The sequence below is a fragment of the Botrytis byssoidea genome (assembly GCF_014898295.1).
Source record: "Botrytis byssoidea strain MUCL 94 chromosome Unknown BBYS_008, whole genome shotgun sequence".
Taxonomy (NCBI): domain Eukaryota; kingdom Fungi; phylum Ascomycota; class Leotiomycetes; order Helotiales; family Sclerotiniaceae; genus Botrytis; species Botrytis byssoidea.
This window is the reverse complement of record NW_024065849.1, coordinates 151,920-171,997: the sequence shown is the minus strand read 5'-3', so window position 1 is coordinate 171,997 and position 20,078 is coordinate 151,920. Positions and strand designations below refer to the sequence as shown.

The window sequence follows — 20,078 nt, the reverse complement described above, 5'->3', positions numbered from 1 at the left end:
GATCGGCTGACGTTGTAGGCGCGTAATTTCCAGGGGCCTGTGGATCTATCGTGTCGGTAACCCTGTCATGCATCTTCGCTTCTGCATCCTACCACATCGAATAAAATGATTCGATGTCAGCAAAGGATGCGCGTTTCAGCTGCATGAGGAGGGCGAATTCCGAATTTAATCCTTTGTCGGGCTATGGAGGCAGTGCCAATTGTCTTGACTGGGTATAAAATGTGTGTGCCTTATATAAGGCTTCTCGCACAATCGTCCTATTTGACTATAGCTTATCCTTCCCGCTACTTTCTAGCAACCTCATTCGTCATGGATGGTCTTTCTAGTGCTTCCGCGGTCTTTGCTGTTGTGTCTGTTGCTGTCCAACTTGTAGAGACTATTCATAAGTTAGTCGACTTTTGGAAAGCGGTCGAAGATGCTCCGGATAACATTGCGAGTATCTTTCGAGAACTTGCACTACTTTCCAAGATCTTGACGAAAAGCCACGAGCTAGCGCAACTCCACTCGTTTCCTGAAATATTCGATGAAGCCTTGAAAGACTGTTGCTCCAAGATCCTCAAACTTCATTCAAAAGTAGAAAACACGAGGCGGAACCTCAATTCTTCAAAACTACGAAAGCGGAAATGGGCGGCTTGGAAGATTGTGTTGCAGAAGTCTGAAATAGACTCTTTACAAAAGTCCATCTCGGAAGCGAAAACAAATATACTACACATTCAAGTCAATAACATTTTGTAAGAATTTCAGATAGATATGTGTCGATGGATGCTAACTTGATATTCGGTAGAGCGCGGCCACCTTCGATAACTAACGTTTACCAAATTTTTCAGCAGAGCTCTGAATTGAGCACTCAGACATCTGGAAAGACGCAAATAACTGAACAGCAGCTCGCAAATATTTTAACAGGAAAGCATATTCCGTCGAGTCTGTCGGCCGGATGCCTTGATGAAAAGCTGGTGCACTTCCGCCCTGACCCGATAGAACAAAGATTTACATGGCAAGATGATGATAAACGATGCAATCAGTCACCACTCGAATGTGCAGTCGCGGCATCGCCCAAACCAAGAGGGATCGGTTCGCGAAAGCGCAACGTCTATGTTTACAAGAGACGTCAGATTACTGGACCATTCTCGAATTTCTGGAAAGAATCTTTGATATCTACAGAAGAAGTCGTCCACGCATCTGGGGTCAAAGAAACCGTGGAAGAAGAATCTCAAATGATCATATACCCTTCAAAGTGGCTTGCTAAACTTGGCGTTAGATATGGCATCGAGTTGTCTATTCTAGCATCAAGAGGATGGCGATACTCTTTCCAGCCCTTTCGCGCAGTTCCTGAGAGCTCTTTAATCTTTCAATTCTGCCGTGAAGGTAATCTTGGTGGTGTCAGAACGCTACTCAGTAGAGGAGACGCTTCTCCTTATGATAGGGATCCATTAGGACGGACTCCATTATGGGTAGTACTCTCGTTTGGGACATTTTTGAACAATCGTTGACGTATAATATACAGTATGCCGCTTTCCACCATCAAATGGATATATCGACTTTACTGCTCTCAGAGGGTGCAGATGTACAGGTAGGGGAATGGACAAAGCGAATGTAAGTTGTTTCCAGTATTTCTACAAGTCCTCATTTTAGGCCGATGATTAGGTCTTGGTCGTTGCATCAATTTGCGATGTTCGAATTCCTTGGATATTTGAATGCCCTGGGATGTTCTTTCTCTGAAGTGCTCACGCAGCTTGGAACGTCTATTTGATCTGAAATGCAGTTTTTGTGCCATTCAATCATTTTAGGGATTCGAAAAAGTCGACACACATTATATTGAACTCAATTGAGATATGAGCAAACATCATGCTAATATTAAGTGCACTAGCAAACCCATCGGTGCTCTCTATTTAGGTGAATGCAATGATGTAAAATTGAAAATTGCAATGGCCGAGCTTCTGGGACGTTATGATACAGAAGACGAAGAATTCAAGTACCATATAATTCAGAGGTTTCTACTGTTCTTTCGACATGGCAAAAAGTTGGGTCTTTCCTACACCGAAAGAAATGAGGCGGCACTTTATATTGTCCAGCAGATAGGTTTCCTCTACCTACGAACCCCCGCCGACCTTTGCATGTTTCTTTGGAGCTACATCTTGCCCTGGCTTTACGATGGCCCAGTACTACAGTGGGTTTTACACAGTGTACCAGGCAAGATACATAACATAGAGCAAAGACCGATACTTCATGAAGCTTTAAAAAAAGGCCTGCTGTTGCGGGATTCTTTAGGAACGAAGACCCTTGTTGATAAAACTACGACGGCAGATCTACATCTTTGTTTTGAGGGACTATCCAATTATCCTTCCATTTGGGGAGAAACGCCGACTATGCTAGCAATGTACAGTCGGAGAGGGTTTTTGGTCTGGCGTACTATTTTGAGAGATCTAGAGTTTGATATATCAGACTTCGTCACTCGAGAGCTAGCAGCGATGAAATCACAGTATGATGGATGGACCCAAGATACGCTCATGGAATTATTTGAGAAGGACCCACCTGTTTCTCCTCTCCCCGAGCCAGATAGTCAAAATTTACCCGGTTTCCATGACTGTGATAGATGCCAGCAGCTTATGTTCCGAGGCGCTATACATCAAAAAGTAGATCTTGAATGGAGGCGCACACTCCGATCAATTAGAACGGGAAAAAAGGACGTGCAAATCGTCGATCATGATTCGTCGTTGGCAGGAGAAATCAGCGCTACTATCATCGATCGCACTGATAAGAATACTACGGAAACAAGTTTCGGTAAGTCTTCTCCAGAATGTCTGACATCCAGAACCAAATACTGTGCTTGGCTTCAATTTTTGTATATCTATTTTTCTTATGCAAACATTGAAGTTTTGAAGTGGTCTGAGCATTTAAGTCGAGTCTGATTCAGTATCCTCGATTAGACTCGATGTTCATGTCAATTCAAATACTTTCAATTTGACGTGGATGGACATAGAACTTCATACTGATATCGAAACTATAGATCCACTGCCCTATCGTTTGGTCTGTCCCAATGATTGTGAAGACGGAGTTTGTGTGGCGTGGGAATATGAGGGTTTTGAGCCGCCAAGTTTCCCACCGTACATCCCAAAAGAGGAAAGAGAACGTCTCAGGCAATTACGCTTAGCTGAGGAGGAAGCGAAATGTCCTACTTATAATATGCCTGGGGCTTTCACTGTTCAGTGATATGACCTGCAGTCTAAGCTAAGAAGTTCTGTATATCAGATCTCCCTTTGGTTCGAAATCCGTTGGAATTAGATGAATATCAGAAACCCTATTTGAAGAGAATATGAAAGCCAACTCACATACTTGGTCGATACCAAAGTACTTACCTGAGAGGGCTTACTATACTCATTACTGGCCGGGCAACGAATGCCGGTCGCCATGCAAATTAATATCCTGGGTTTGACCTGGTCCTCCAGATCAAGTGAGAAGTGTGGCGATTACGATATTGCGACATAGAGAAGCAGTCTTGTGCTATTTATCGGCACCTTCATGGCCAGTTTTAGTATTAATGTCGAATTGGAGATTTGAGGTCGAGATCGAGATCGAGGTACATCTAATTTATAGATGGCTTCGTTCAATTTGAGAGACATATCGAGATATAAGAATATATTGAACGGTTGATCGGAAGCTACAATGGACATTCGAAGAAAAGTCCTGGGATTTCTCAATTTGTATTCTAGATTTTAGAGACCTTACGTGTGTCACTTGTGATATGTTTGTGCATACTATAAATCGTCAACTGTTAAACTATCAAGAACAAATGGTCCAAACTGCGAGATGCGAAATGAATAATTCCTCCAGAGAAAGTTCATGTGGCTATTAGCTATTGGAGCCCGCGTGTAAAAAGGGCGATTCACGAGGGAGTAACACCATTGGCATGGCGGCTTTTGTATTTCTATTGTCCTACATGATATTTGGCAGATCTGATTTCTAAGATGGGGTCTGATGGTTTGATGGGTTGAAACTTGGATGAAGGAATTTAAGACATTCAGATGAAGTCCTGTAGATTGTGGTGGTGGTTTTTCTTCTACAACCTGAACCGGACGTTTGCCCAGACAGACAGTCCATCAAGATAAGATTTAGAAAGGCACAATCTTGAACAAGACCGTTTTGAAAATAGATTCCGGATAATTCACACATATGAGTCAGGATTTGCAGCTGTCCACGCAAGAAGCAAAATCATATATTAGTGCATAGTATCTGAAAACATCGCATGAATTGCTGGATGATCTGAATTCGAATTGCAAAACTACGAGTATTGATATGCTTCATAGACTTGAATCCCGAGCACAGATCTCTCAGTAATCATCCCGTTTCAACCATGGTTTACAGGCCGCATGTACCTTTCCCAAAGAGTCCTTCATCTCTACTAATCGGGCGAAGATTTTTGCATCGATCCTGTTCATCATTTGTAGAGTAGCAACGATGAAGAAGTCTGCATAGGTCGCTATCACATTATCTTTGTTAGCTTGTTTTCATAAATCCGGTATTCCAAATTTGACTCACGTGTCTCTCCCTCAATAAATGGACCACCCTTAGCTTTCAATAACTTCCCTAATTCGCGAACGACTGGCTCAGCATCTCTCCAACGCTCCTCTTTGCCTTCCTTTTCGCCATATTCGTATATATCCATACCGACTCTTTCCTTTCGGGTCTCTTCAAAATAGGCACGTGAAGCGTCATTTAAGAGTCCCTTGGCAAGGAGAGGCAGCCAGAGTGGACGAATTGAGAGTTGAAGCTTGGGAATCAAATCTTCGACTTGAGAGAGTTCAGGAGTCTCGATTTTGAGAGATGGAGTAGGGTAGCGCTGTTCTAGGAGGGTAGCAATGGTGCTGGAATCTTGGACATAGTCTATTTCTGGGATTTGGATTGTGGGGATTGTGTATTGGATACCAGTGGTGTTTGGCTGGACGCGGCTGTATGGGGAGAGTGATTAATAGCATGGTAGGAGAGAGATACGGGAACTACGAACAGAGATTTGAAGGTTAGTTCTATATCTGGATATTCGATCCATGTTGTTTTGTATGGTAACCCTTTGTAATTTAGAAGTAGACGCGCTTAGAGATGTTAGCTTAGAAACAAGAGTAGAGATAGGTTGTTTCACATACTTTTCAACGCATTATGTGACCAACTTGCACAGTGATCTTGGCTGGCTAGATCATAGAGAGTGAGTTCCGAACTGGCCGTTTGAGTACCGGTTTGAGACATGTTTGTGAATTTGGGACTGGGTAACGTTAAGTTCCCTTGGGACTTAAGTTGTTGTAGGGCTGTTAACGAAAACCATGAGTAATCTTTACAATATGAAGCTTATATACCCCGCATTGTCGAAAGCTATCATAGGAGCTTCGGTTTGTCATATGCAGGGCCCAATCTCACATGAGTGAGTGAAGAATCACCGATACAATCGGAAAGAGCACCGCTGGTTCAAGAATGATTAAAGTGTGTGGTAGATCTTTATATCTTAGCTACTTGCTACTTGAAGAAAACAGATATCAATATACTATTTCATTCTTCAAGGAAGTACCGGTAGCCAAAAGATGCAGTGAGATTGATTGGAAGTTTTGGATCACGTGTTAGACCGCGCACTTAAGGTTTAGCGCGATTCTCCCCGCCATCAGTTCTTTTTGGTTTCCACCTGGTGCGTTATCATATCAACTCTGTCTTCGTAACACCACTACAAATCTTTATTGACATCTCCAGATATAAAATTTCTACAAATCTTTCATTATGGGTTCCGTTGTTCTTCCTCATCTCGTCACTGGCTGGCATGTCGACCAGGCTATCATGTCAGAGGAGGAGAGACTGGTAGTGATCCGCTTCGGACGCGATGTCGACCCAGACTGTATGCGACAGGATGAAGTGCTTTACAGTATGTGCTATATGTTCTCTGTATTCGATGTCCCTTGCCAGACTATGAGCTAACGAATGTGAAACAGAGGTTGCTGAATTAGTTAAAAACTTCGCCGTCATCTACGTCTGCGACATCGATCAAGTCCCCGATTTCAAAACTATGTACGAATTATATGATCCGGTGACGACCATGTTCTTCTTTCGAAATAAACACATGATGTGCGATTTTGGAACGGGTAATAATAATAAGCTGAATTGGGTGCTGGAGGATAAGCAAGAGATGATTGATATTATCGAGACAATTTATAAGGGTGCTAAGAAGGGTCGAGGTTTGGTTGTTAGTCCTAAGGGTATGTGGCATTTAACTTTCTTAATTCGTGTTTAGAATCAAGGGAGTAAACGTATGACATTGAGGACGAAGGCTAACTTTGTGGCAGATTATTCGACTAGATACCGATACTGAGCTGCTCATTATGACGGTGTTGTGGCAAGAATGTATTTGCGGCCTCTGAATGTGAACACTCAGTGGATGTAAAGAAGGGCGTTAATGGTGGATTAATCTGACGGAACATGGATCCAGAGGATCGTAAAGGGTTGGTCTCACACAATGAATTTTATAATCGTACCTGAAGATGCTAATACTGCTTAAAGTATGTGAACGTTCCCAAAGCTATGTGGTAGGTCGATTTCTCCTATTTTTTGACAGAAAAGAAGTTTGGTCATATATTGCGCTCTTTCCTTGCAACCTTGCAGATATTTGTTCTGTGCGTAAGATACAATTCGAGGGCCTTTTGAAATCTCCGCAAGCTGATAGCGTATATATACTATCAAGTAGTAGTACTACTATGCGATCCAGCTCGAGAGAAGAATGTCTTGGTTCCTCAAAACCAGACTTTAATGGCGCAACGCAATAGTGCAAATGTCTAAATATTCGACAATTGAGAACCAACTCCATAATTCAGCTCGTTCATAAGGACTCATGTAAGTTAAATTACTATACAATATCTTCTGTTCGGATGTATAACCGATTATCCGGGGTACTTTTACCATCTCCACCGGAAAAATGTTTGAGCGAGTAATATCCGATACCCCTCTTTACTCAGTTCCACACCTTGAGCTTAAACTCCCATGCATCTTTGCATCGGAATTTCAAGGGGGTTACTTCGCTGGAGTTGACCTCCGAGTCTAGCTTCCGCATTGTCATCCACATAATTGGGTGTTTTTTTGCCTCTCAAAATGCGGAGGCACACTTTCCGCTTTTCCATACCGTTCCTTAGATACTCTTTGGATTAGCCAAGTGAAAAAGATCTTATTATTTGCTCATGACCCACGATCCTGGATCTTCTCCAGACGGCATGCGTCAACCATCCTGGAAAAAGGTTCGTCCAGCTGTATGCCAAGATCATTGAGGAACCCTTGTAAATGATTTTGAGGGGTAAGTAAATTTCTCATTACTTTAAAAGAGTCTGGAAGCTCCTCAATTGTGAGTATCGCTGTTCAAGGAAAGCTTTTCAGTCTTCAGGATGAAGTCTTTTTTCATAGCTCTTATTTCCCTCCTCCCTTTGGCGACTGCCCTTCCCCTAATCTCCTCAGAATCCCCAAATGCACAACCCAAATCACTCTATCCATTTTCCTCCAGCGGCAGTAATGCTCAAGTAGCTGGTCGTCTCTTCAACATCGATGGGAAAGTCCAATATTTTGCAGGCACAAATGCTTGGTGGCTTGCACATCTTTCATCGAACAGCGATGTAGACCTCTCATTCTCACAAATGGCCGCTACAGGCTATAAAATTGTACGAGTATGGGGCTTTGGCGACGCAAATACTCCTCCACCTTCCACCAACACGGATCCAAATCTTGTATACTTTCAGATCCTTAACTCCACAGGAGCATATATAAATTATGGTGCCGATGGTCTTCAGCGACTAGACTATGTGGTCCATGCAGCTTCTAAGTATGGCCTGAAGCTGGTGTTAAACTTTGTTAACAATTGGGGTGATTACGGTGGAATAGCTGCGTATACTAATGCTTTCAATTGTTCGTCAACATCGTTCTACACCGATGCAACTTGTCAAAAGGTTTATAAGAACTACGTCAAAACAATCGTCACTCGTTATCGCTCTAGCACTGCCATCTTTGCTTGGGAACTCGGTAATGAACCGCGCTGCAATGGTTGCGAAACATCTGTCCTTACCAAATGGGCTACAGATATATCAAGCTACATCAAATCCCTCGATTCAAATCATATGGTTACATTGGGCGATGAGGGATGGTTTGCACCCGCTGATGGAATCGGTGATGGGAGTTATGCTTATGGAGGTGGAGAAGGTATTGATTGGGTTGCGAATTTGAAGATCAAAACATTAGATTATGGAGTATTCCATTTATATCCAAATAGTTGGGGATACAATTACACATGGGGAAATGAGTGGATTGAACAACATGACAAGGCTGGAAAAGCGGTTGGGAAACCGGTCATCTTGGAAGAGTATGGGACGCCGTTCCCATATAATCATACGGAGACTGAAGGACCTTGGTATGTTTTTATATTACCTTTCTATTTCACTTTGAGCTAGAGCATGGGAAGTGGATTGAAAGAAACAATTGCTGACAAACCTTTTCTCATAGGCAAGCAACGGTACTCAAATCTGGAATAGCTGCAGATCAGATCTGGCAATTTGGTCCTAATGGAACGAGTGTGCCAGCGGAAGGTTTTGGTGATGTCAATACTATCTATTACAAGACTCCGGAGTATGCTACACTTGGGAAGGGCCATGCTAAGGCTATGTTGAAGAAGAAGGTATAATCAGGATACGGTATTGGGGTGGTAGTTATCTATATGGTGAGAGTTAATACAATGAAGATTCTTGCTGTGCTTTTTTTCCAACTTGCTGCGGCTTTGTGAATGTTTGCTATTGATAATTCTGGGGGCATTGTAAAACTCCGAGAAAATTCATGTGTCTGAATGTCAGGCAGACAGAGACCTTAGGCAAATGTCTCCTGAGGCAATCCAGTTCCAATCAAAGAGATGCTTTTGTTGCATATCGCAGCGCCAGGCATGAATATGAGGCATTCTACTTTTTATAAGCAAGGTAGTCTGAATGTTTGAACCTCAAATATCTGTATGAAGTTGCATCTGTCCCTAAATAACTTGTAATAATGCCGGCCCTAGGTCTATGTTCATACAAAATCGTCGCTGAAATGAATTGTGTATAGTTTTGCAAAATTTCAAAGGAAGGTTGAATCTGCCCATGATGTGGCGACAGCTTATGAGGTTTGAATGGTGGGAGTATATTAGATGGTAGATAATCTTTCTGACAATTTAATAATTAGTATATCCTCATGATGGTTCACCAGTGGGTGTACGGACTCACGGGACAGTACAAAAATGAACTTGTAAATATCTTTTGATATATTGAACCATTTATTTTAAAATTTGTTATATTTCTTGAATAAAGATAAAATAATCAAAATACAAATTCTGATATCAAACAATTGAAGAATGGATTTATTGAAAATATTGAAAATTGGGAAGTGTCCCGTCAGTCCATGCACCCACTGGTGGTTTCAAGCAATTGATGACAAATCCTAAGCTGCGTAGGCTCGGCAAGTGCCTATAAGAATTCCGAGCCGAGGTATCTTCATCTCGGTATTCCCCACAGAATCGCCGTTCTCCCCGGATTTCTTTCAAAAACAATATCAATACCCCTTCTATTCTCCTTTTTCATTCAATCAATCTTCAAAAGAACTCTATATCAAAAATTCAAAATGGCCGTTGAAAGAATCAGCTCAATTGTTAAGCATTTGACTCCTGGTACATCAGGATTGTCTGCAATGTAAGCAAACATTCCAGCCCCTTCATCACCAAACACATGCTAATAAGAATCTTGTAAATAGTACCTCGAAAAATGCCGACGATGTTGTTATCACACTTGCAGTTCGCACACCATTAGCAAAGGGATTCAAGGGAGGATTCAAGGATACAAAGCTTGACTATCTTATCTACGCCCTTCTCCAGAAAGTCAGAGAAAAGTCCAACCTCGATCCAGCCCTTGTTGAAGATATCTGCTGTGGAAATGTAAGCACCCATAGAGATTCCTCTTGCAGAGGCGACGACTAATAATGATACAACAGGTCAGCGATGGCAATGCCGCATACAAACTTCGTGCCGCCGCCTTGGCAGCAGGATTCCCCAATACCGCCGCAGCCTCTATTGTAAACCGATTCTGCTCCTCAGGTCTCAAGGCCACCCAAGATATCGCAAACCAGATTGCTGAAGGTAGCATTGATATTGGTATTGCCATGGGTGCGGAGATGATGTCGATTGGAGGCGATAAACTCGATGGTGCTTTCCACCCTGATATTCTCAAGTGCCAAGATGCTGCCGATTGCATGCAACCTATGGGACAAACATCTGAGAATGTAGGAAAGGACTTCAACATTACTCGTGAACAACAAGACAAATATGCGGCAGAGAGTTATCAGCGCGCAGAGCGTGCTCAAAAGGCTGGATGGTTCGATGATGAGATCGTACCGATTGTTGCGGAGGTTAAGGACCCAAAGACTGGAGAAGTCAAGAAGGTTACTTTGACAAAGGATGAGGGTCCAAGATATGGAACTACCTTCGAGAGCTTGAACAAGATCAGACCAGCTTTCCCAGCATATGGTGACAGATCTACTGGTGGAAACTCTAGTCAGGTCACTGACGGTGGTACGTAACACATTCCATAAGCCGCTTTACCAGTATATATGCTAACTAAAATTCACAGCCGCCGCTGTTATCCTTATGAAGCGTTCCCGCGCCATCGAGCTCGGGCAACCAATTCTCGCCAAATTTGTTGGAGCCACCGTAGCAGGTCTCGCTCCACGTATTATGGGTATTGGTCCATCCATCGCTATCCCTAAACTCCTTACCAAATACAACCTCACTATCGACGACTGTGATGTCATTGAGCTTAACGAAGCATTCGCTTCCATGGCCGTATACTGCAAAGATGTCCTCAAGATTCCTCATGAGAAGATGAACATCAGAGGTGGTGCTATTGCACTTGGTCATCCATTGGGTACAACTGGTACTAGACAAATCGTTACCGGGTTAAGTGAGTGCAGGAGACAGAAGAAGAAGATTTTGTTGACTAGCATGTGTATTGGTACTGGACAGGGAATGGCAGGTTTATTTGTTAATGAACAGTTGTAAGATTTATATGCGATGGAGTGTTGATATCTAATGGTTAAGGGTTCGGTGCATTTCATGTAGTATCATTTTGTCAAATATAAAATCGTTCCTACTTTCAGTTTGTTTGGTTTCAAGATTATGTTGTGATGTGAAGGCTTCGCTTATGTGGTACAATGAATATATGAACTCGTCTAATCAATTCACTTTCAACGGAGGTTGGCTCTACTTGGGAGAAAAAAGAGGCCAAAATTGATTACCTTAATAAATTTTATAATAAATCAATGAATAACAAAATCTCAGAAATTAATAGTTTTACATAAATTCTCGAATAATTTTCAATTATGAAAGTATTTAAATCTTTAATTGTCTGAATTGGAATGAAACAATGGAATTGTTAAAGAGCTTTGCCAGTGGTCAATTGCGGCCTATTTTTTCTCCTACGAAGAGCTATGTCAAAAACTCAAGTCGCAGAACACATATATTAGTTGCATAACTTTAGATCACAATTTGCAATATGGAATCAAGTAATGTAGATAGTCATTGAGGCTTTTAATACAACATCCGTCATTTCACTCGTCCTGTCAACTATCCATGCATGTCAGTCTAGACAAACTGCAAGCACCCATTGTTGTTTCCAATTCTCTCATCCAAGTTCAAAGTACTGGTGTGCCACGATGGAGCAAGCTCAGCCTCGAGCTCTTGTCCGCCACGCGCCAATCTCACATTTCTCGCTGACGCACCGAAGTTACCACCGCCACGGCCGCCGCCACCAGGAACCTGTAAGTTCTGACCGGGCCAGATTTGGTCGGGGTTGGTGATGTTGTTGTGTCTAGCAAGCTCCTCATACGAGCAGTGGGAGAAGCGGTCGGCGATGGCTCGGAGTGTGTCGCCCTGTTGGACAGTGTATGTCGAACCACCGTGGCTGCCGCCGGAAGACCAGCGTAAGCTGCCATTGTCGTTCTCGATGTATTTGTTCAGACTGATGGTGCTAGATTGGTAGGAGCCATCTGTGCGGCGGCACTGAGCGTGCAGGTTGTAGTCACCGTGAGTATCGAGGCGAACTTCGTTGGACGAAGTGGTGAAGTTACCACCAAAGTCACCTCGGGCGCGCTCGTCACCCCGGGAGCGGTCACCTCGGGAACGGTCACCACTTCGGGAACGACTTCGGGAACGACGGGAGCTGCAACTGCTGCTGCGGCGGCGGTGATGTTGAGGTGGTGGGCCGCCGTGCTGCTGATTGTATTTCTCGCGCTTCATTCGCTCCTCCTGCTCTTTCTCCCACTTCTTCTTCTCGTCGTGCTCATCCTTCCAGTCACCTACTGCGTCTTGTGTCTTGTGTCCTGCAAAGGCACCAGTCAAGGCACCGATGACAGTGCCTGCAACGCCATGACCTGCTTGACCACCTAGCTTGTGTCCACCATAAGCACCGGCTGCACCTCCGGCGATGCCACCCATGATACCACGGTCACCCTCTGGGTCACCCTCACCACCGTACTGGTTCTGGAAGCCTTGGTTGTGTGAGTTGCGTCCCGAGTTTGAAGAGTGTGCTGCTGTACTGGGGTACTTGAATTTGTTAGTCCAGACCACAAAATCCGAGGAATAAACTTACCTGCTGGTATTGAGAAGGGTCCTGGCCATAGCCTCCCTGACCGCCGCTATATGGCTGCTGGCCCATGTGTTGCTGCTGTTGGCCTTGGTTGTAGTATTCACTAGCCTCGCCCTGGGGCTGTTGGCCATATCCTCCTTGCTGACCGTAACCTCCTTGCTGGCCATATCCTCCTCCTTGCTGACCGTATCCTTCTTGATTGTAAGACATATTGATAGTTAAAGAGTTATGAAGGTATTAATTAAGGATGTATGATTTGCAAAATCGCAGTGTATTCTTCTCCATGGAGCTATCTCCTTATATACTGCCCCAGCTCCCTTCTGTGGGGCCATCGTATGCTGTGCCATCATGCATCATTCATGAGTTGTCTGCACCATGCCGACACCGCCACGTTCCGCGCAGCCGACTTTGTGGGGTTGTGCTACAGTTTATCGTCACATCAATCCACCTCAGCCACAACATGGGCCAATAGGGCAGACAGTCTGACTCGGGCTGTCTGAGGGTCTGAAATGGGAGTGGAACGCCAAGGCCGTACTCAATCGAATGAACTGCCGATATTCCGTTTAGCATCCCGGTGAGCCAGTCAGAACTGGGAATTTTGAACTATTTTTACTTTTTTCCATTACACAGGCTACTCAACAGGTCAGGTGATTAGCTACGATGTTTCAACCATTCTTATTGTACTAGTCGATCTAATGACGCCTTCAGAAGAATATCCAAGTATCAAACGTCTAATAATTGTCGATGTAATCGATTGATTGAATTGAAACAGTAAGTTAGGTGTGTTGCGAAAACTCTCAACACATTTGTTGCGTATAGCGTATTCATTTGGTAATTTGGCCTGTACTAAAGTAGGGGTAATAAATTTAAGCTTGAATTAGATTGCTTTTAAATGGGGCAATTCGATTGGAAAATAGACAGAAATAAGGTATTGATAAGTAATCCATCGAATGAACGAATCAAATAGCTCTGGTATTTTCGGTAGCTATCATCCAGATTCTAGATGAGCCTTATATTTTCAATCCCTGCCTAGCGCAACCCAAATTACCAAATAAATACTGTATCTATGTGTCTGTACCAAGACGATAATATACAATACAAGCCACTTCTCTTCGGTTCTATGGTCGTATGTGGTGGAGATATCGTTGAAAGGGGGTATATATCTGGAGTAAGATTGGAAGCGAAGTGATGGGTGTCCCTGGATACGTTCCATGATGTTCTACGAGAGAGTTTATCGGGGTTGGCTGTACGCCTCGATAGCTTGGTAAAGAAAGATAGCTGTGCACGCGATAGATTTGAGGGATAGGATGTGGAAAATTTGTGTAATCTAGTACAATAACTTCGGACATCTATGATGAATAAGAATATTCCCGCTATCAGGATTCAGGGCCTTCAAAATTGTGACTGCCTTTTCCTTCCATAGCTAGGTAGGTATCTTGCTTTGTGGAATTTGTTTCGAAACTCAGGACTCCAGACCATCAACATCTAGGCTCTGCATCGGAGTTCTCTGGCTGTTTGTCTTTGGTTTTATGATGATTAATCAATCCCTGATTATGATATTCCACTTTTGCGAGATAAGTAGGTACCTAAGCTTTGAATCAATACAAATTTTAACCGGATAGCAAGATGGTCGGTTCAGTCGATAGTGCCAGCAGAAACAACCGAAGACCAGCTTTATGTGACTGTTAGTCCAGGAGTCCAGAGGTCAGGTAAGTATCAAAATGATACTTCCTGTGCTTTGTGCTGTATATAGTCCGACGACAACGACTATTTCACAGTATGCGGGTTGATAACAGAAAGAACACATCAGAATCACCAAGGGTTGATACGAATCCCAAGACCGGATTCAGACGCATGGATTTGGTGCCCTTGGGATATTCTCCCAGCTGGAGAATAATCTAGAGGGATCCAAATCGAAAGTTGCGGATGATCCAAGATTTCTCAACAGGCTGGTTCAGACGATACGTGAGATTCTCGATTTAAAATAAAGTGTATCTCACAGAACAATCGAAACTTTCAACTCGCTTGCGAACTACTCAACAACGAGAACAGTCAATATCACGGAAACGAGATGCCTCTCCAAACTGCAAAAGACGCGACTGCGAAGGTTGTTCCTCTCCCTCAGACCATTTTTTCTCAACCCCTCTCAGCCTACAACATTCCACTCATAAAACGCATACTCTCCATATTCTATCAACAAAGCACTATCAGACAGCGCGAACCACGAATTAGTCTCCTACATAAGCTCGCTCGTGTTGAGCAAAGTCGAACAGACAAAGTGAGAGATGCTGTAGCTCAACTTCTTCGTCTCAATATACCCATCATTAGAGCTGCTGTTGAGGCAGGGCCTCATGATGAAGACGTAGATGGAGAGCTTACGGGGGTCGAAGAGGGCACGGATTGTGAAGTTTGCTTGCGAGCTTTACCCCCAGAAAGCTTTCCCCAACAAGACATTGCAAGCAAATGCGAACACAAGGCACATATGTGTACGTCGTGTCTGGAACAAGCTGTTGTGGCGAACGTAGAGAGCAACCCGTGGGACACTATACGTTGTCCATACTCCAGTTGTGAAAGGTTGTCGAATTCAAGTATTATCAGGAAGTGCCTCAAAGGAAGCCTACTTGGGAAGTATGCAACCTTGCGATATTGGCAGCCATATTGGAAGCTAACCGTAGGATAGTTATAACAAGTACATCGATAAGCTAGAGATCCGCAACCTGCCGAACTTTCGATGGTGCTTGAAACCTAGTGGGTGTGGTGATGGTCAAGTCCACAATAGCGCCAAAAGCCTCAAAATCGCATGTCGTGCATGCGAATTTGAAATGTGTTTTTCATGTCAGACACCGTGGCATGAGGGGATGATCTGTACGCAGAGCTACAATGACGCAAGTATCTTAAAGTCAGCCAATCTGATTAGGCACACGACAAAACTGTGTCCACGGTGTAAGGCACCCACCTTTGTTGAAAAGAAAGACATCAGGTGTGGTAATATTGTTTGTAGGTTTGTATTCCATATTTAGTGCCTGAGTAAGCTGATTAAAATAGGTTTCTGTGGTCGAGGGTGGAACTGGAGCAAGGTCCGTTATAGAGCGGGGTAACTTCAACACTCAACATTACTATCGATTCAGATAGCTCTCAGAAGAGGGTGCTAGCCTGGATAGGCATATAATGTATGGTTAGATCGATTTCAGAGCCCTAAGAGGTATGGATGGCATAATGGTAACCAAATCCATTGTAATAAAATTCATTTCTCTCTCTCTCCCCAAGATGCGAAATATTCTTCCTTTTTGGCTGCGAGCAGGAGTCAAGTAGCAGAATAAGTCAATTGATCGCTTTTAGTTCGGTAAAGTACCAGGGTTGCTGAGAATAAACAAGACACACTCCCATTTTGTGTGCAAAATATACAAATGCGTACGCATGGATTCATCCAATCGCCCCCGGTAGCACTAAGCAACACTTGACCCCTTTCACGGGAGACTAACCTTTAGCTTAAAGATCTAGTGCCGAAGTACGCTAAGATCGGTCAACGACTGATCTTTAGCTCCATTCGAGTGATCATCAATAATGACGTCTAGAACACGGAACTATTTGGAATTGGCCCTTAGATCTTATGAGCTCATAGTCTGCTAGCAATTGATCCGGGCCATTGTTGAGAACTCCTTTTCATAATGAAATCGTGAGCCAGCTTCATATTGACATACTATAAACAAACATAAACTATAGAAAATGTCTGCCCTCTTCGATACAACTCGCAACTTTTCCCTATTCGGTGTAAGAACACCAGCTCCGAATCGATCAATGGCAATTTCTCACATCTGTACAGGTCCCCGCAGCATGGCTCCTAGCTCACGCCCCTCATATGTATGCTGCAATCTCGTCTGAATGCTTTGATAATCGCTCCCCCAGAGACTTCCCAAAGAGTCTTGAAGCTGATCAAAGGCTCGATAAGGCTGTATGTGCCCCTAGCCAATACTTCTCTCTCGTTGCATAGAAAACTAACATCTTCACAGAAAAAGAGCCAGATTCGCCGAGCCCACGCCGCCGGAGCCAATGGCTACGAAAATCTCGGTCTTTTTGCTTCTGCGGTGGTCGCTGGAAATGTCGCGGGACTTTCCCACTCAACACTGAATACCCTTACTGGAGGATATTTAATTAGTCGCGCGGTTTATAATTTCATCTATATAAACAATGAGAGTCAAGGGGCAGCAGCAGCCAGAAGCTTGGTTTGGCTTTTTGGAATTGGACAGATTTTCACGCTGTTCATCAAAAGTGGCAACCTCCTCACAAACAAGGCTGCAAACTTGTTGTAAATAGACGAGAAAGCGTATGAATCACATGATATCGGACTGTACATACTTTGTAAGATATCGAGGGCAACCTTGCAATAAATGAAAGTCGCCACGGAATCATTCGATGGCATCAAATGAACCTGTTTCAAGATTGGGAAATACTTTCGGACTTCTCGTCGTCTCTGCTTCAAGAATGAGATTCTTCGAATCAAATTAGAATAAACGGAGAGATTTACTCATTAGTGATTCGCGGTGAAGTTCAAATATTATCACATGATCTGGCGAGCTATTGTATCTTACCTGCGGTAGGCATATATTGATTTACCTCGTATCAAGGGATAATAACACACTATCGAATACTTGAGAAAGAGGGTAAAAGGGCTAGATGCTTCATCGGCTTCGCTAACTTTGAGGCGTTCCTGAATATCGTCGGATTCCAAGATCCTTTTGATTCTCTCCACATTCGGCGGGTCTTCACCCGCGCCGATGAGCTATACCATTTACTGACGTCACTATTTCTTATCGAGCGGCCTGGATAAGGGAAGTTTTGGAATTCACCTGCAATATATATTGTAGCAGTTCAAGATGAATCTCTGGAGTTTACACAAGTATATCAAAGAACGACCATGTCTAACAACACCATACCAACAGTCGAGGGGGGCAAGAGAATAGTAAGTGGCCAATGATTATACCGATGAACTCTTGATTGACGATATATAGGTTTTCACAGGAGGTAGTGGAAAAGCAGGGCGCCATGTTATCCCATATTTACTCTCCAAAGGACACAAGGTCTTAAATCTTGACCTGATTCCATTCCCCGATCCATCTGTTGATGTATACACACTCAAAACGGACCTCACAGATTCAGGCCAAGTTTTCAATGCCTTCACATCCCATTTCAACATGTCCGGATACTATGAAGGACCGGTGCCTGGTCCTCCAGATGTGGTCATACATTTTGCCGGTACAACCCTCTATCCTCCCTCATCGACTGTATAATTCTAACCAGCACCAGCCTATGCCCGAAACATGCTTGTACCTGACAGCGAACTCTTTCAAGCCAACACTCGTAGCACATACAACGTCATTGAAGCAGCTAGCAAACTTGGCGTGAAGAAGGTCATAATAGCTAGCTCCGAAACCGTGTATGGGGTATGTTTCGCACAAGGAGATACCGATTATCATTCCTTTCCTCTGGAGGAAGACTATGATGTTGAGCCCGAAGATTCTTATGCTCTATCCAAGATATGTGGCGAGAAGACTGCTCGTACATTTGCGAAACGGTTCAAGTCAGATATATATGCGTTGAGAATCGGGAATGTGATTGAACCACATGAGTATAAAAGAGACTTTCCAGGTTTCATGGAAGATCCTATGTGTAGGAAACGAAATGCATGGAGTTATATTGATGCAAGGGATTTGGGTCAAATTTGTGATTTGGCGATCAAGAAAAATGACCTAGGGTTTCAAGTCTTCAATGCCACAAATGATGGCATCACAATACCTGGGGAAGAAAACACAGAAGATTTTTTGAAGAGAGTTTGTCCAGGAACGAAGGCCACAAGAAAGTTGGGAGAGAGGGAAGCACCATTGAGCAATAGAAAGATCAGAGAAGTATTGGGATTCAAGGAACTTCATGACTGGCGCAATTATGTCAATTAAGAGTAGGGAGAACTTCTGCTTCGAGGAACTTCCTCTTGATAAATTGAGGGCTTTAGAAACCTCTTCACATAGCACTACTTACCATCTCGAATTCCCACGCCTTATGCACAGGCGAAGCCGAAGCCATATTCGGTAGTGAGCATACCTCAAATGATACCAAATGTTCTCAAGATCTGTTTATTATGGTTTGATTTGAAGCCTGATACTGTCATTTAAGTGCCGGGCCCACAACCTTGATTCCAAGTTCTCACATTTCCTTACCAAATCTCCATTCATCCTCCTCTTTTTCTTTTGAATATAAATTTTCTTAATTTTCAATTGAATCAAACTTCTCGTTTTTCTTGAATGATTTTCGAAGAAAGTTGAACCAAAATATGTTGATGTTCTTCGAATCAATATCTTTGGAATTCAAGGAAATTTGTGACTAGCAGTACAGCTAGCTATATCAATTAAGAAGAGAAAGAAAATACAACTCGAAAAGCTTCTTGTCAATAAATTAATAAATCAATTATAGTTTTATAAACCTCTTCATATAATAATATTCACCTAGTAGGATTAAGAACGTCGATTTCTGCGAAGTTGGAGCGGTATGCATAATTTGTTTTGGTTGTCTTGCAATCTCCTAATAGCTTTCGTGCCTCGTATTCACATATGAGGCTACAAGATGCAAATAGGTTCGCAGTCAAGATGAATTGCCCAGAAATAGCTGGATTGCGATGTCATACTAGATTGGGGGTACTTGGTAAGGCACGTGGTGAAAATAGAAACCTGGTTTGTTGCATACCTGGAATTGAAAGTGTGGGGAAATTGGGGAGGTTTCCTGGCTCACCAGGTTATCGTCTGCCGATTCGGGAGATTCCAATTGTTCCTGCGCATACCAAAACAAACGAGCAGTCGTAAATCTCTACTGTTCTCGGACGACATATATATCAAAATCCAAACTCAATCCAAGGGTACACTTTATTGTCTCAAGTACTTCAGAGTACCCTCCATATTACTGGATTTTGGCTTCGGTAGAAAACGATCTGAGCAGATCAAGCAGGCACATCTTCCTCCATTATTTATGAGTAATGGAAGACTATATCAGTTCTTTTGATGTCGCACTCTTCAATATACCGCTACGTATGAACACATTGTCAATTATCACACTCTGCTCATATGTATGTCGAGATGATATAGACATCTGATCCAAGAAATATCGAGACTCCTATTGCTCTATAATTTTGATACTCAGCGCAAGAACGGCTTATGTCCTGACCCAGGCTTCCCATAATTTTGATCTCTTAGCTCATATTTGAACACGGTCTGGGCTACTTTAAGTATATCATCTAATGCCATAAAAGCACCAGCTGTGGTGAACAGTGTCTTGAGGATTACTCCATTTTTGCCTCTCAGGTCCTTTCTACCCTTCAAAGCAGCTGAGATATTACTACACGTTGCTTTCGCCTTTCTATAGTTCATATTT

At 43.1% G+C, this 20,078-nt stretch overlaps 9 protein-coding genes across 9 annotated transcripts; 7 read left to right on the top strand and 2 right to left on the bottom strand.

Moving 5' to 3' along the window:
- Positions 1-309: 309 nt before the first annotated feature.
- On the top strand, positions 310-3,210 carry EAE97_004677 (uncharacterized protein; the record flags this gene model as incomplete). The annotated part of the gene is made up of 5 exons (XM_038875189.1): positions 310-731; positions 785-1,451; positions 1,505-1,593; positions 1,868-2,781; positions 3,008-3,210. The coding sequence occupies 5 exons, from the start codon at positions 310-312 to the stop codon at positions 3,208-3,210; spliced, it is 2,295 nt and encodes a 764-aa protein (XP_038733546.1).
- Positions 3,211-4,328: 1,118 nt separating this feature from the next.
- On the bottom strand, positions 4,329-5,238 carry EAE97_004676 (uncharacterized protein; the record flags this gene model as incomplete). The annotated part of the gene is made up of 4 exons (XM_038875188.1): positions 4,329-4,477; positions 4,537-4,946; positions 5,003-5,087; positions 5,139-5,238. The coding sequence occupies 4 exons, from the start codon at positions 5,236-5,238 to the stop codon at positions 4,329-4,331; spliced, it is 744 nt and encodes a 247-aa protein (XP_038733545.1).
- A 519-nt stretch (positions 5,239-5,757) lies between these two features.
- On the top strand, positions 5,758-6,343 carry EAE97_004675 (uncharacterized protein; the record flags this gene model as incomplete). Its single annotated transcript, XM_038875187.1, has 3 exons — positions 5,758-5,899; positions 5,967-6,230; positions 6,318-6,343. 3 exons carry the CDS (start codon positions 5,758-5,760, stop codon positions 6,341-6,343), a joined length of 432 nt encoding a protein of 143 aa, XP_038733544.1.
- Positions 6,344-7,403: 1,060 nt separating this feature from the next.
- Positions 7,404-8,686, top strand: EAE97_004674 (uncharacterized protein; the record flags this gene model as incomplete). Its single annotated transcript, XM_038875186.1, has 2 exons — positions 7,404-8,416; positions 8,509-8,686. The coding sequence occupies 2 exons, from the start codon at positions 7,404-7,406 to the stop codon at positions 8,684-8,686; spliced, it is 1,191 nt and encodes a 396-aa protein (XP_038733543.1).
- A 962-nt stretch (positions 8,687-9,648) lies between these two features.
- Positions 9,649-11,077, top strand: EAE97_004673 (uncharacterized protein; the record flags this gene model as incomplete). Its single annotated transcript, XM_038875185.1, has 4 exons — positions 9,649-9,716; positions 9,778-9,958; positions 10,015-10,591; positions 10,650-11,077. The coding sequence occupies 4 exons, from the start codon at positions 9,649-9,651 to the stop codon at positions 11,075-11,077; spliced, it is 1,254 nt and encodes a 417-aa protein (XP_038733542.1).
- Positions 11,078-11,659: 582 nt separating this feature from the next.
- Positions 11,660-12,872, bottom strand: EAE97_004672 (uncharacterized protein; the record flags this gene model as incomplete). Its single annotated transcript, XM_038875184.1, has 2 exons — positions 11,660-12,619; positions 12,666-12,872. The coding sequence occupies 2 exons, from the start codon at positions 12,870-12,872 to the stop codon at positions 11,660-11,662; spliced, it is 1,167 nt and encodes a 388-aa protein (XP_038733541.1).
- Positions 12,873-14,733: 1,861 nt separating this feature from the next.
- On the top strand, positions 14,734-15,760 carry EAE97_004671 (uncharacterized protein; the record flags this gene model as incomplete). Its single annotated transcript, XM_038875183.1, has 3 exons — positions 14,734-15,290; positions 15,343-15,659; positions 15,708-15,760. 3 exons carry the CDS (start codon positions 14,734-14,736, stop codon positions 15,758-15,760), a joined length of 927 nt encoding a protein of 308 aa, XP_038733540.1.
- A 628-nt stretch (positions 15,761-16,388) lies between these two features.
- Positions 16,389-16,972, top strand: EAE97_004670 (uncharacterized protein; the record flags this gene model as incomplete). Its single annotated transcript, XM_038875182.1, has 3 exons — positions 16,389-16,433; positions 16,486-16,614; positions 16,673-16,972. The coding sequence occupies 3 exons, from the start codon at positions 16,389-16,391 to the stop codon at positions 16,970-16,972; spliced, it is 474 nt and encodes a 157-aa protein (XP_038733539.1).
- A 605-nt stretch (positions 16,973-17,577) lies between these two features.
- EAE97_004669 (uncharacterized protein) lies at positions 17,578-18,613 on the top strand (the record flags this gene model as incomplete). Its single annotated transcript, XM_038875181.1, has 3 exons — positions 17,578-17,622; positions 17,672-17,915; positions 17,967-18,613. The coding sequence occupies 3 exons, from the start codon at positions 17,578-17,580 to the stop codon at positions 18,611-18,613; spliced, it is 936 nt and encodes a 311-aa protein (XP_038733538.1).
- Positions 18,614-20,078: the final 1,465 nt, after the last annotated feature.